This window comes from Argopecten irradians, chromosome 4 (assembly GCF_041381155.1).
Source record: "Argopecten irradians isolate NY chromosome 4, Ai_NY, whole genome shotgun sequence".
Lineage (NCBI taxonomy): Eukaryota > Metazoa > Mollusca > Bivalvia > Pectinida > Pectinidae > Argopecten > Argopecten irradians.
The window spans coordinates 22,811,290-22,827,088 of NC_091137.1; the positions used below are offsets into that span (position 1 = coordinate 22,811,290).

General features: G+C 34.6%; 1 protein-coding gene across 7 annotated transcripts; it reads right to left on the reverse strand.

The window, feature by feature from the left end:
* On the reverse strand, window positions 1-12,724 carry LOC138320998 (poly(A) RNA polymerase GLD2-B-like). Of its 7 annotated transcripts, XM_069264361.1 has the most exons (11): window positions 11,710-11,773; window positions 11,145-11,217; window positions 10,509-10,643; window positions 9,950-10,125; window positions 8,104-8,387; window positions 6,796-6,936; window positions 5,951-6,151; window positions 4,018-4,172; window positions 1,736-2,025; window positions 1,475-1,540; window positions 1-390 (listed from the first exon to the last, which is right to left on the reverse strand). In XM_069264361.1, the coding sequence occupies exons 5-11, from the start codon at window positions 8,206-8,208 to the stop codon at window positions 32-34; spliced, it is 1,317 nt and encodes a 438-aa protein (XP_069120462.1). In that variant the 5' UTR covers window positions 8,209-8,387; window positions 9,950-10,125; window positions 10,509-10,643; window positions 11,145-11,217; window positions 11,710-11,773; the 3' UTR covers window positions 1-31. The 7 variants fall into 7 exon arrangements, with proteins under 7 accessions (XP_069120462.1, XP_069120459.1, XP_069120460.1 ...); XM_069264358.1 differs by lacking the exon at window positions 9,950-10,125 and having other exon boundaries at window positions 11,710-11,776; XM_069264359.1 differs by lacking the exons at window positions 9,950-10,125; window positions 11,145-11,217 and having other exon boundaries at window positions 11,710-11,802.
* Window positions 12,725-15,799: the final 3,075 nt, after the last annotated feature.

A 15,799-nucleotide genomic window follows, 5' to 3' on the forward strand; every position in this document is an offset into this window, starting at 1 on the left:
CATCACTTAGAACATTTATTTCAATCCTATATCAATGTACAAATAACATATCTTGTAGCACTGAATTTTCTTTTTTTCGGCTATGTTTTCTTTTTTGTCTTGGTTGTATTGGTGGTGGTCTTGTTTCAAATACTGATGCTAAGTCATTACTATCAATAGCTTTATACAATATCCTCAGTTCTGATTTCATCCTCTTTACCACTAATGTATTAACATTTTTTGACACATTTTCATTCACAAACTCCGGAAATTCTGCTGGAATCACCATTGCATGGCGAGAGCTATTTAAGTCTGTTATCCTAGGGTAGGAACTACCATCATAAACTGAAATCCAGTTCTTTTTGAAGTTAAAGTCATAGTAGAAACCACACAAGTCTTTAAGCAAGTCAGCTGCAAAAAGCAAAGAAAATAATTATTATCTTGTCCTTACAATGAGCTATAAGGCAATCAAGGAACTCAAATGCAGATAACTGTACAAAATAAGACCTTATCTATATCTAGCAATGAAGGTCCACAAACTTAGGTTCATGCTTGATCAAAAACCCCTTTTAAATGGGTATTCTGTCTTCGCATATTACAAAGTTAGCTCCCTTGCGGGAAGGTATCATTTGTAACGTCAATATTTTTTTAGCGCAATACATGTTGTTTTCTCCGAACATGACGTTACGCTCCCTTACACATGACGTCACAATCAATACCTTCCTGCAAGTGCAGATAACTTACATGTAATGTGCAAATTTGGTATTGTTGAATTTCGTTTCACAGAAGGGAATTTTTGCAGTAGTTCATGTTTACAAAGAACATAATCCAAATATCAAGTGTTGCTCCTCTACAAAATTCTGTATGTCTAGTCTAGATATTCTACATTATATATGGTTCAATTTACCAGTAAGTTACAGTTACAGTTCAAAAACTTTCCAAGATGTTCAGAGCTAGCCCAACCAAATTGGACCACTTATGCATGATACATATACTGCTCATAGGAGTAATATTCAACTATAGCTTCCATTAGACAGTGTGTCTAAACAACTAAATATTCAAGTGGTATAGGGCGAGAGTAGTTTAATTGCCACCAACTGGGCTCGAACTCACGACCCTGGACATGGGTATTGGTATGATAGAGCTAAAAGGAAATTTACTATTTACAATCAAAACCTGCTAAATACTCCCTACCCCTTTCAATTATGTTTGAACATGCACACACTCAGGTTCTATCTCCAACAAAGTCTCTCAATCTCCTATAGCTTTCATTTGGAATATTCTACAACATCAAATATTAAAAGGTGAAAGTATTGTGCAGCCAGTCTTGCTCAAACCTGTGACCCCATAATTACTTATCCATCACTCTTCCGACTTAGCTAAAGGGACATTCTCCCTGGAGGATAGCTTTGAGATGACTTTATCTTTATAATATGCAATTAAAACATACTACACTGGTGTTCAGGCACATTTGACAATGCCTTAGCATACTAACCAAGTGAGTCGTCATTTACAACTACCTCTCCAGCCAGATCAGGTAAGTGTTTGATTCTCCTTACATCTAAAACAAAAGTAAACACAAACGTGTACATGGTTAATTAACACTGGCAGTAATATAATTCACAAGTATGTAAGCATGTTATATCCAATTCAAATTGTATGGCTATTTGGGACTGAAGAAAGTGGTCTTATTAAGCAGGTGGTCTTTATACAGAGGTCGTTGCTAAAACAGGTTTTACTGTATCAGATATCATACCTGGCCGACAAAGAATATCACATGAAGAATCATCCAATTTATCCATCGATTGCTGTCGGAGATACAAAGGTTCATAAAGGCACTTGGCAGCTGGCAGCATTTGTCTTTGTTGTAAGTAAAAGAGAGTAAGCATAGTCCATGTGACACTGTGGGGTAAAGCATTGGCCCCCTCTTTACAGAGTCCCCTATAGGCTGCCCATGTTTTGAGAATTCGCACAAGGGAGCAGAACCGTTCATCTAGTGCCCCCATAGTATACAGCATCTCACAGTTTATCACTGGATTATTTTTGCTGTAAAAATAAAGTTTACATTAAATTTGAGTTCATTAATTGTCCTATAAATATATATAACAATATCTTAAAATCATATTATTTTTTATAAAAGTTAACAGAATCTATTTCTATCAGTAGTAGTGATACATCTATAAACATATAAACAATACAAAGATTGTTTTTAATGGTATGTTTATTTAGGAAAAACAGGAATCAAGATAAAAATAAAACATTCTCTATGAAACTGATTTCGCACATTAAAAAAATAAAAAAAGGATTGAAATTTAACAAGAGATCCCAGAGGGATCTTGGCGCCCACCAAAGAAAGATCTATGTCTGACAATGGAAAGAGGGATCTTTTCCCTGCTTTTCAAACTTTTTCAAACACATGACATATAAAATTTGAGACAGATCGCTATAGTACTTTCTAAGAAATAGTGGTAACAAACTTCAACAATGAAATCTAAGATGGCCGCCGGTTGGCCATCTTGTTTACCGATCAGTCCCGAAAGGCATTATGCATCAGTCCTAAAAGGTACTATGCACAACTAGGGTACAAGGGGAACCTACACATAAAATTTGAGAAAGATCCCTTCAGTACTTTCTGAGAAATAGCGGTAACAAACTTTAACAATCAAAATCCAATATGGCCGTCGGTCGGCCATCTTGTTTACCGATCGGTCCCAATTAACAATATGCACAACTAGGGTTCTTGGGGAACCTTCATATTAAATTTGTAAACGATACCTTCAGTACTTTTTGAGAAATAGCGGTAACAAACTTTAACTATCAAAATCCAAGCAATCTTGTTGACCGATCGGTCCCAAAATGCAATATGCACAACTAGGGCCCTAGGGGAACCTATATATGAAATTTGAGAAAGATCCCTGCAGTACTTTTTGAGAAATAGCGGTAACAAACTTTAACTATAAAAATCCAAGATGGCTGCCTGTCGGCCATCTTGTTGACCGATCAGTCCCAAAATGCAATATGCACAACTAGAGTCCTAGGGAAACCTGTACATAAAATTTGAGAAAGATCCCTTCAGCACTTTTTGAGAAATAGCGGTAACAAACTTTAACTATCAAAATCCAAGATGGCCGCAGTCGGCCATCTTGTTGACCGATCGGTCCCAAAATGCAATATGCACAACTAGAGTCCTAGGGGAACCTACATATGAACTTTGAGAAAGATCCCTTCAGCACTTTCTGAGAATTAGCGGTAACAAGAATTGTTAACGGACGGACGGACGGACAGAAGGACGGAAGGACAGACGGACGACGGACCACGGACGAAAGGCGATTTGAATAGCCCACCATCTGATGATGGTGGGCTAAAAAGTGAAGTTTACAATTTAAGATTTTAATCATCTTTTTTTTTATTATGACAATATTTTAAAGCGAATATGTAAATGCAAATAGGCATCATGGACATTGATTCAAACTATGCCATAATGTGCATACCTACCATTAGTACCTGATAATATTTTCCAGGCCTAACATATTCATAACCATACCCCATTCCTTATTCATGAAGAACTGGTAAAATGCTTCTACCAACAACTTCCAGTTACATGTCTTTCTTTGAAGATTTAAGTAAACCTCAACTTCAAAGCAATGACCATCAAAGGACCAAACTACCTGTCTCATCTGTTGTTGCACACATGGCCTTCAATTTTGTCATGTCATATTACAGGGATGGATATTATGACAGTAATGGTAACCCCTGGAATATCATCAACAGTGGCCATGGCCAGTTGCCAGACATTGACAGCTGGTCATGATCCCTGATTTTTCTCCTGTTACATTATTTTGTAAATGTAATCCGACTTTCCCCAACCATCTTAATCTGGTGTGTCCTTAAATGACCAGGACTGTTAAAAGGAAATAAAGTAATTAAACAAAAATAAATTAATTCCATCAATTCATTGGACTGCTACCACCCTGCTTGACCTTTTTGACCTTGAGGTAAGATAAAAGTTTTACAGTTTAGGAACAAAACATACCTTACCTTTCTTTTAAAACTCTACCAACTGATATGTCACATATGACATTTGAAGGAATGTGCTGAACTTTGATAATTGGCACTTTCGCCCATGGGAAAAAACTTTCTAATTTCAGTGAGGCAGCATGTTTCAGTTTATTCCTAATCTGGTTAAAGTTTTCCTAAAAAGAAAGAATGTGAAAATCAAACTACATGGAAAATAAAATACAGGTTTAAAGATAGACTAGTTCACACATACTATGATAGAAAATAACTTAATAATAATACATTAAGAAGTAGCAAATTGGCATAAAAACATATATTCAATCTAGGATTTGGACAGTGGACTATAGCTACAGTTAAATTTTGTACCTGATATTTGAAAACATAAATGTTATATAAACTGGGAGGCCTGGACCTTCACAACATATATGTGAAATTTGATAATGGTATCGGAGGATAGAGGAATCAAAACTGATGATTACACTGATGATAACAAACATCTATTGTCAAAATCCATGACATCAAATTTTTGGCCATTTTAATCCCCATTTAACTTTTATGTTATAACAAGAGCTGTTGGAGAACAGCAAAGCTCGCCTATTCAGAAGAAGTTGATGTTCAAGTATTTACTATTTAAACATGGAAATATGACAAATTAACAGACTCAAAAAACCCTAAAGGCCCCCAAATTGGTTGTATTATCACATTCAGCATCAATACACATTAGGAAAATGAAATCATAAACATTTATGATGACTTATGCTTAAACAATTGACAAAATAGAAACTTGCTCAAAAACTTTAACATGGAAATATGACAAATTAACAGACTCAAAAACCCCCTAAAGGGCCCCAAATTGGTTGTATTATCACGTTCAGCATCCATAAACATTAGGAAAATAAAATCATAAACATTTATGATGACTTAAGCTTAAACAATAGACAAAATAGAAACTTGCTCAAAAACTTTAACATGGAAATATGACAAATTAACAGACTCAAAAAAACCCTAAAGGGCCCCAAATTGGTTGTATTATCACGTTCAGCATCCATACAAATTAGGAAAATAAAATCATAAACATTTATGATGACTTAAGCTGAAACAATTGACGAAACAGAAACTTGCTCAAAAACTTTAACGTGATATGGGACGCCAACGCTGACGCCGACGCTGACGCCGGGGTGACAACATTAGCTCCCCCTATTCTTCGAATAGGCGAGCTAATAATTATAAGAATAATGAGAAATTAAAACATTTAATGTAAAATATTCCAGATTGTTCTTTTAATCAAATTACTTTTATCTAATGACTTCATACGCCATTTAATTTCACTTAGAAATGTATAGTGCGCAGGTATGTTCTTCAGTTTTAATTATGAACAAAATATTACAAAATTATCTCAATTTTTGCATCTTCATTCAAAACATTTTGCATACATATTATGTAGCTTTCAAGTAACAAATCACGGTTCTATTGTAAAATAATGAAAATAATATGAAAATAGGAATGGTGCCGACAATACGTTTCAGTTTGAAAGTGCTTGTCAAAGTGATTCTTTGGTCAGAGTTGTAAGTTACAGAAAAATGAAACAAAATAATTGTTGCATTACAGCCATCGACACTAATTTAGGACCGAGGGTCCAAGGCCTCTACAAATCTTGACAGGCCCCCTGATTTTGTGTTGCAGAGGGTCCACTGGGCCACTTAATTTTGCATGTTTATATAATCTTTATAAATTTACTGAAATATATTATCATTTGTTTCATTTATTTGTTAAAATAAACTTATGTTTGAACAATGTTCTATGAGACAAAATAACATATCAGATTCCATCAGATTCAAATTAGTTGGGTACCGATTTTTGAGCCCCGATAAATTTGCAAGGGCTCTCATTTTCTTTCTTTGGGGAGACAGATGGTCTCCATTTCCAATAAAGTTAGTATCTAAGTCTGCATTACCTTATCTGTTGATAGTACAATATCTAAGTCGCCTCCCCTACATCCCAGCTTGGTGACAGATGAACCATGGATGGCAGCTGGATCGTTTGAAACAGCTTCCCTCACAACTTTGAGGATCTCATTATACACCATGAAGTAGACAAGTTGGTGGTGGTAGGTTTGTCTCAGAAAGGCATCTAAGTGCATTAACTGCTCATTTACCTTAAAGAACAATAATCTCGTATACTGTCAATATATATACACTTAAGCAGTAAAACTTATGTTAGAGATTCTTGCCCCAGAAATTTATGCTACATGCCAAATGTATTTTCTTTATATCATTTATATAATAATAATAATTGATTATTGCTCCAAACTATTCAAATATCACTTTTCAGGTTTGTGCTTAAAGGAGTAGATCAAGAGCCTAAAAGGGTCAAAAATAACCCTATTCATTATCTTAATTAAGTGGTTTGATAATGATAATTGAGCCGAATAAATACTAACGTATGTTTACAGGATCACAAAATTTCCTTGCCATACTCATTTACACATATATGTATGGTAATAATATCATATCTACATAAAAACAAAATGATAAAGAAACATTACATAAATTCTATTAAATTCATTTGAATTCAACCATTGCAGATTTCAGAAAATTCCGATTTTTAGGAACGTGATCTTGTTGAAAGTACCAGAAACAGACTAAAGGAACATAGCTATTTAACAAGAGTAGAAATCTGCATATCCTATATAGTAACAACATGTTACATAAGATGTGGATGGCTTAGTCTAGTTTTTGAAGTAATACATTTGTCCTACGGTATGTACTAGAAAATGAAAATATTGATAAAGTTACTTACAGTTTCTTTCTCCTTCAGAATTCCATTAATACGAAAAGGGCTTCTTCCAACAGTCAAGTAGCCAGTGAACTTGTTTTGTGAATCCAGCCAGCTCTGCCCCTGCTTATTTCTGCTTTTCAATATTACAGACTGTGTGTTTATCTGTGGCCAAATAGATGGAATATATGATCAAATACAAACATAATCATATCAGTTAGAGTTAGACATTATCAGAGTGGTAGTTATGGCTTCTATCAGTATGATTATCATAAGTTTTTAATAATTCTATTGTTTCTTTAATAGCGTTCGATTGAACAAGGTGTTTGTGACGTTTCAGTACTGAAATTTGGAAGTCCTATAATCCAAATCCCATAGTCCAAATAATTGAATGTGTGTCTTCTTTACATTCCTCTTATAAAACAGATGATTGATGTACTGTCTGTTGATGAATTGTTTCCTCAGTGAGTTTACCATTACCAGAAGATCAATGACTACAGTGTTTGAGTTGTTGTCTAAGGAATGCTGGGTCCAGTTTCAGGAACATTCCTCAAATTTAAGAAAATTTCTTAACTTCAAATTCTCCATATAGCAAAGCATTACAGATAATGAATTCCTTAAAGTTAGGGAATGTTCATGAAACTGGGTCCAGATCTAGACTTATGGTGACAGTATCTGCTCTTCTAATTCTGTATTCAATCTTTGCATATTACAGAGTTAGCTCCCTTGCAGGTAGATACATGTATCCATTATTACGTCATTGTTTTTAATATTTTATGGGTGCAGTTCACATAATTTTCCCTAAAAGGTATGGTGGGACTCTCGCTTATACATGACGTCAAAATCAATACCTACACACAAGGGCAGATAACTCTGTAATATGTAAACACAGAATTGTTAAGAAAAACTTTGCACCAGAGAAGGATGCTATTTTCACCAAAGCTACATATGTATGACATCATTCACGTTTACCAAGACCTCTATATACTGTATAACATATGAAAAATTCATGTGTATTTTCTTTTGTAATTTTGAGCTTTGATATCATTTTGTAGATAGAAATATCCATCATTAGCTTATCATAATGGAGCAATAGAGACAAGGATATAAAAAGAAAATCCAGTTTTTATATTGGTGGCTTCATATACAATGTATAGTTGATACAAAAACAAGAAATATTTCATTATACAGCTACAGTAGTATATGTTATAGCTCATATATGAAATCTGACATTTCAATATATTTATTAAATAATTTTTAATTTTGATTTTACATCACCTCAGTTAAAGCTGCAATAAAGACTTAATAGTAATTATTTACATATATACTTACAAAGTTTACAAGTAAATTGTCCTTGATGTCTTTGTCTACCTTCTGAAGTTCTGTTCTGGAAATTGCATTGCATCTATCAGCATTTATTGTATTGTTCTCAACCATTGACCAGTAGGAGCTTTTATGGATCAGACTTTTCCTTAAAGTTTGTTGTCTTTGAAACTGTGGAATTTCTGTTTGGCCAAGAGTTCCTGACTCAGTTATCACATTCTGATGACTTGTTTCTTTAATTTCTGCTTTGTTTTGATTTTGTTCTTCTATCACTTTGTCACTTTGAAGTTTTACTGCAAAAAAATAGAAACCAGTTATCAATATCATATAATTTGACTCATATCATGTCTTTGATTTTTTCAAATAATAACTAAATAATATTTTTTTCAAACAATAATTCACACATCTAAGTGACATTTAATTGTTTTCTATGTTTGTATTTGGTAACTCTATATTGCATATCACTACATTTTATTTTGAGCTCGATTTTTGCTAGTCCTAACATTAGCTGCAATATTGAAGCTCAAAAGACAGATAATTGTTTTTTTCTAAATGCTATTGGAGCAACGTAATTTTTGTTGAAGCTAGGCTATTTACCCCTTTGTATGCATGTTTAGCCAGTTTTATATCTTTTACATTTATACACCTACTAGGCAATGTATCCGGAAAGTCAGTCAGATTTGTGTTACATATAAATAATTAATATAGCAGTCTTTTGAAAGAAAAATGTACAGCACTTCTACAGACATCTTGTGAGCAGTAAGATAACTAGATATTAACTTATGATTGTTATGTTAGGTTTTGTTTAAACATGTACATATCCAGTCAGTCCACCTGTGTTATTTTTTAATATTTATTACAAAGACTATTTATATGAAAATAGTAACCTAATTGACCTTTTTGGCCCCATCATTTGTACAATTTGGAATCCCCACCCTATAAGGATGCTACCATTGCATTATGAGTGCTATCCCATACTTAGTTTCAGAGAAGAAGTCGTTTATATCGAAATAGCCAAATTGACCCCTTTTGACCCCGCTCTTCAGGTCCCCGAGGGGTCAGCCCCATCATTTGTACAATTTTGAATCCCAACCCTATAAGGATGCTACCATTGCATTATGAGTGCTATCCCATGCTTAGTTTCAGAGAAGAAGTTGTTATATGAAAATAGCCAAATTGACCCCTTTTGGCCCCACCCCTCAGGCCCCTGGTCAGCCCCATCATCTGTACAATTTTCAGTCAGTAATCCATAATGATGCTATCAGTCAAATTTTGTTAAATTCCGACCAGCATTTTCACTATGAGATAGTCCAGGGGTGAAGAAGTATATTGTTGACAGACAGACGACAGACGCGGTGGTAGGTAACACAGTTCATAATGATAACTCTGCTCTATAATTATAGAGTAGGTCTTGGTTTTCCCAGAATTTTTCTAAATTATTCTTAAAACAGTTTATATTAGGTGATAATATAACAGATTCTATAAGAGAGTTCCAAATTCTGACAGTTCGCACAGTAAAATAGTTTTTCCTCAATGTTGATGTTGAATGTAGGGGGTAGAGATTTTTTTTAGTTTCCTTCGAGCTCTAGCACTATGTTTGGGGGCCACATCTGACTAAAAGCCTATACAGTTACAGCAGTCTTTATCATATAAACCAGAAATCATTTTGAACACCTCAATCATGTCCCCACGCATACGCCGGTATGATGAACTGGGCAATTTCAGTTTTTTCAGCCTTTCCTCGTAAAGGTTCTACGTAACATACCAAACATTGAATTGGTTTTTATTACTTTGTTGCTGATATGGTTTTCAAAGCTTAAATCTGATACTATAGTTACTCCAATGTCTTTCTCACTTGTTGTAGTCAGCAGTTGTTTGTATCAGTACACTCTCCAATATGCATGTGTTTACATTTGTCCAGGTGCATTTTTAATAACCAATCTTCACTCCATTTGCTCATGGTATCCAAATCGTTTTGCAGGATTTTCCTATCTTCTTTGTTGGAAATTATTTTGAAAATTTTTGTGTCGTCTGCAAAAAGATATATCTCAGAGTTTACTAGATTAGGGAGCTCATTAATTAAGATGACTAAGAGAAGTGGTCCGAGCACTGAACCTTGTGGTATTCCAGAAGTGACTTTTGTCCACTCTGAATCTTAATCATAATTAGATATGATGAATCCTTTCCGTAACATTTTGACCTAGTTTATTGAGGAGACGTTGGTGAGAGACCTACTCCCATAACATAAGAGTCGACTGGTCAGCCGTTTTTTTATCCGCCGTTATTTTGCCGACTCTCATTTCCGAAGGGTTATTTCTTTGATGCAGCTTCCGACGTCAGATGAAGGCGGAAGGAAAAGTGCAATAATATCAATATTTATAGCCCTAACAGTGATAACATTGATGTGTACTTACAGTTTAGGTAGTAATTATCCCATTTATCTTGGAAAACCATAACTCGAGGCCTCATAAAATAGTATTTCAGTGGATTAGATATGATGAATCCTTTCCGTAACATTTTGACCTAGTTTTAAATATGGCCGCTGGTTACTACAAAAAATGAAACATTGATTCATGCGGGCAGAATGCAAGTAAAAATTAAGGCAGCTAGTGCAAGCGTTTTCGGGACTTTGCAATTCGTTTTTTCTATTTACCGGCCAGTTCGCTATCAACATGAAGTTTTGTCTGGGTCATGAAAGTTTACTTTAGGAGATGTTAATATTTACTTTAGATGGATTTTACCGTTGGTTTTGTCAAAATACTTGTTGATTTATGAAAAAGAGGTAGGTATTTGACATTGATGACTATTTAAATATGATTTAAACGTTTTATATTGTCACAATCCAAACTTTGAAAATGTTACCCTCAGCATCGGGTAAATGGCCTATCAGAAGTTAGAGGTTAGAAACGACGTAATGTTCCAAAAGTGTCTCGTCGTGCTATACCTCTAACATTGTTGGAGTAATGAGGGACCATGTTGAAGGCCTTTTTGCAATCCATGTATTTTTTATGCATTTTTCAGCTCTTATAATAGTCTAATGTTTGACTTACAATGTAGTGGTAACAGTACTAGGCTGTTTCCGATTATAGGGTTTTACTGGTTGGACCAAGGTGCCCTTTGGCGCTTATGAAATAAGAAAGAAAACGACCATATGTACACTTTAGTGGGTATTTTCTATACATGTGTATAGGAAGTTTTGCAATATATTATTGACAGAACGTCAAGCTCCTTTGTAGTCCGCTAAACCTGCCTATATGATTAGGGTGGTTTTTTTGCCTAATATAAGCCTAATAGTTAGGCAGGTTTAGCGTACTAAGCTCTTGTGATACACTGTGCACAGGGCCTCTTTACTAATGATGATATATATAAGATAGGTCACGTCTATTTACATACATTACACATGTAAATAGACGTGACCTATCTTATATATATCATCATGTGTAATGTATGTAAATAGACGTGACCTATCTTATATATATCATCATTAGTAACGAGGCCCTGTGCACTGTGTTGACTGTATAACCAGACGAAATTGACTACATTGTAACATGTTAGCGTTGTAAGAATATGAATTGTACGTTGTCGTAAGATTACTTGTATTGATACCACGCGTACCTGAACTTTTGTACAAAAATGTCTGTAGAAATGGGGTTTTCCTAAAGAGAAAATTACTGCAGCTGTATACACGACCGCCACACATGGTCGCAGCCATGTTGGAATAACTTAATGTGCAAACCAGGAACTGGTTCGAGATTTCCGGATTTCCAAAACGAAAAAAAAATATATAAATACATCAAGGACGTATATGATAAATCCTTGAAATACATTGATATAGTAAATGTTATATTTTCATTTAATGAAATAAATTCTGAATTATTCCATTTTTTACATACCAATGACCAGAGATAAATAGATCTAACACTGTTAGACTTTTTGCATCCTCGCGATACTCCAGGGGTTCCGATCGTTACACCCACAGGGACCTGGCACGAAAATTTTTAACCAACAGTATACATATATACTGGCTGGCGACATATTATCGTGAAAAAATAGCGATTTTTCTCGATTTTTTTCTAAACGTTGTATTTAAATTTAGATTTTTAGAGTTGTAAATAAGCTTTAGTCCACAACACTTTAAATAAATAAGCTTTAAGTGAATTTATATGATATTTTACAATAAACACAGCCCTTTGAAAAAAGTCGGTCAAATAGGTTTTCGTGTCATTTTACTGAACATATTATCGTGATTTTTTTCAAAAAAATATTGAAAATAGTTACGTGTGATGGAATAAATTAAATTTGGTATCAACATAAAGATAAACATTTGAACTATTTTTAAAAAAAATAATTGATGTAAAAACTGCGTTTCAAACGAGAGAAAACGTGTATTGTTTATAACATGTCAAATCGTTAGATTACGCTGACAGGGGAAATGAAGAGGTCGCCATTTACCAATCTATTTCTGGCAAAATGACAAATATTTCTCACATGTCTGTATAAATTATTCTGAATAAATATAAAAGATATTTGAATGATTTCTGATGGTGATTAATTCTTTAAACAATAAAATAGCAAATCAAATCGGCATTGTTTACTACCTTGTATTTTGTCGTCTGGTCAAAAGCGCTTGAGTGACCCAGATAAGCGTTCTTTTCTAAGATTGAATTACCTCCCTTATAACATTAGTTTTTTGAACGCTGTTGTCTGTCATCAGAGGAAGCAGATGATATATAAATCGGGACTATTATCTTAGAATAAAGCCGATATCATGCATTCCCCTGGGCTTATGTTGTACTTGTAAGGTAAGATTTACTGAAATTTGGTATTTTTATGTTAAAAATTAAATTTTCTACTAAATTTGAAAATATTGTTGGTAATTTTGGTAGGTGTCATCTTTCTAAACACAAAACCGTTTAAAAATCGCATTCAGTGCAACCCGCCAATCAAAATCACGATAATATGTTCTTCACGATAATATGTCGCCAACCAGTATATATTATAGTATCAAGGGTATGAACTCGGCGGTCGAGACAAACGGACCTATTTTTTCAAAACCGTGATTATTTTAATAAATGGATTCTATACAACATTGACGGATATCTTACCTTAAAGAGAAATAATTTTTCTTTCCATTGAGTTCATCCACAATCTCCTTTGGAGGTGTCATGACCCGTACTTTGTAGAAACTCCATTTAAACATCGTGTAGCTCACTTACTTTAATCACAGGGCCTTGTTACTATTGATGATACATACATAGACGTGACCTATCTTATATATATGGATGTGGATGAACACAGTTATGGGTACTCTTTACCACCACAAGCGTAGATTTTGTGATTTTGGCTTGGTTTTTGAGGTGCCCATTAGAGCCGAGACGACATTTCGACCGGACAGGGAAATGTCTACCTAGCATATTTTTAGCAAATTTCCCGATTCATCAAGCCATAACTTCGTCAATACATGGCCAATTTTGTTCATCAAGGACTCAATGGAAAGAAAAATTATTTCTCTTTAAGGTAAGATATCCGTCAATGTTGTATAGAACCCATTTATTAAAATAATCACGGTTTTAAAAAAATCGGTCCGTTTTTCTCGACCGCCGAGTTCATACCCTTGATACTATAATATATATATATGTATATTATTGGTTAATTTTTTTCGTGCCAGGTCCCTGTGGTTACACCTATCTCATAGTAAAACTGGAGGCAACAGAATAGAACAGGTAATTTAGTCATACGATGTACATCAAAAGAGCCGTATAACGGTACACTGTGGTTGACTGTGGTCGGCTAAAAAACGATAAAAATCATACTCTACATGGTACTATCTACGAGAAGGTTGGAAAGCCTTAGACTCCGAATTTCTAACCCACTTCGGCTGCAATCTCATCATCCTCGATACTCCAGGGGTTCCGATCACTTACGATCTCTACACCCCTGGACTATCTCATCGTAAAACTGGAGACAACAGAATGGAACAGGTAATTTAGTCATCTGATGTACATCAAAAGAGCCGTATAACGGTACACTGTGGTTGGCTGTGTGGCTTTGATGTTAGGCGTCGCTCTCTCTGTAGTCTTCAAAGGAAATCTTTGCTAGCCTGTGATTGGTCAAATGTTTTCAGCTGAGCTGCCTTCAATTTCACTATGAGATAGTCCAGGGGTGTAGAGATCGTAAGTGATCGGAACCCCTGGAATATCGAGGATGCAATCTCATTGGCCTGTTTGAATAGTAACGGCGAACTCCATATATAGATGTACAACGTCCCGAGAAGAGAGACTTCGACCAATGAGATTAAAAAACGATAAAAATCATACTCTACATGGTACTATCTATACAGATAGTACCATGTAGAGTATGATTTTTATCGTTTTTAATCTAGACCTCTTAAACGTCAAAAAATGGTCTTAGGGCACTCTGGTGGGTCCATGATTATATAATCTGTAACTAATTCTCAGATCCCCGTGATCCAATGAAGGGTAGTTGCCACGGTCATGTAAGGACGTCCCATGTTTGCTCGTGGAGGAAAGCCGGAGTACCCGGAGAAAAAAACCACCGACAGTGGTCAGTAAATTGGGTTGTAATTGATAAAAAAGCTGTCTAATAAAACAAAAGAAAAGTTGATGGCGGGATATTTTTGGAATTAAATTACATTTCTATATCTACACCATTCATTAATGGAGGAAACAGTCCTGTTTTGAGACATGTATGGCGCAATTTAGCAGGTAATATCATTTGTATTCGAAACATTTAATTAGTCGTTTTACATTGATTAAAATCTTTAAGATAATATATACATACTCGCTATACCGTTCCAAAAGTTTCTAAGCTAAACTATTGCAGCTACATGTACATCATTTGTGTATCCATTACACTTTTTTATATTACATGTACATCCAGAGATATAATATCTAAATCTCTGCTGTATTACATTTGACATTTACAATAACATCAAAATGATTTTTGTGAAATTAAAACTATTACCATGTACAAGTACAGTATACACACATCTGTACATGTGTGATACTATAGTGATGTTAGATTGACCAAGTATAGACCGGGCACACTTCAATGATACAGTTGACGAGGCTGTAATGGGGCCGTATGGCATCCGCTGTCACTGTGAGTCCTATAATTATATAATCAATCATGTATATAGTTACTACATTTACGTAGTATACCAATCGAAATTACTTCTCGGGCAGATTTCCGTCGATCTTAAGAAATCATCCTCAAATTAAGATTGTCGGAAAAGAGATGGTTTATATGGAGCACAGTCGATAATAATGTATGTGAAATGAAACATATTTCATTGTTGAATAACAAAAGGATTGGACACGAGTTATATATAATTTCATTCATTTATGTGTCACATTATATATGCCAGACTGTTAATATCAAGTGCATGTTATTTTGAAAACAAAAATGAAATTGACAAAATCACAAAACACTTTGCAGCCACCGAATGTGATTTCTTAAAAATCAAGCACAATGAATTTCTCCATATGAAGCTCTTTATCGCTTGTAATTTTAAGTTAATTTTATCCTGTGTTGTATTGTAGAAATAAATATACATGTACACTTGTATATCACTGTGGGTTAAGTTTGACCAAGGACGTATATGAGAAGGATAAGTCACACTGGGTTTTGGAGACTTATAAATCACTTATAAATCCTTGGTTTGACTGATGCGTCAAAAGAATAA

Bases quoted from the DNA above. Each gene is read 5' to 3' on its own strand.
- LOC138320998 (XM_069264359.1), bottom strand. From the start codon at position 10,611: ATGTTACGGAAAGGATTCATCATATCTAATCCACTGAAATACTATTTT. The intron at 6,937-8,103 runs GTAAGTATATAT...ATTTGGCCACAG, and splicing joins ACAATTTACTTGTAAACTTT to ATAAACACACAGTCTGTAAT. The intron at 1,541-1,735 runs GTATGATATCTG...CTTTTGTTTTAG, and splicing joins TGATATTCTTTGTCGGCCAG to ATGTAAGGAGAATCAAACAC.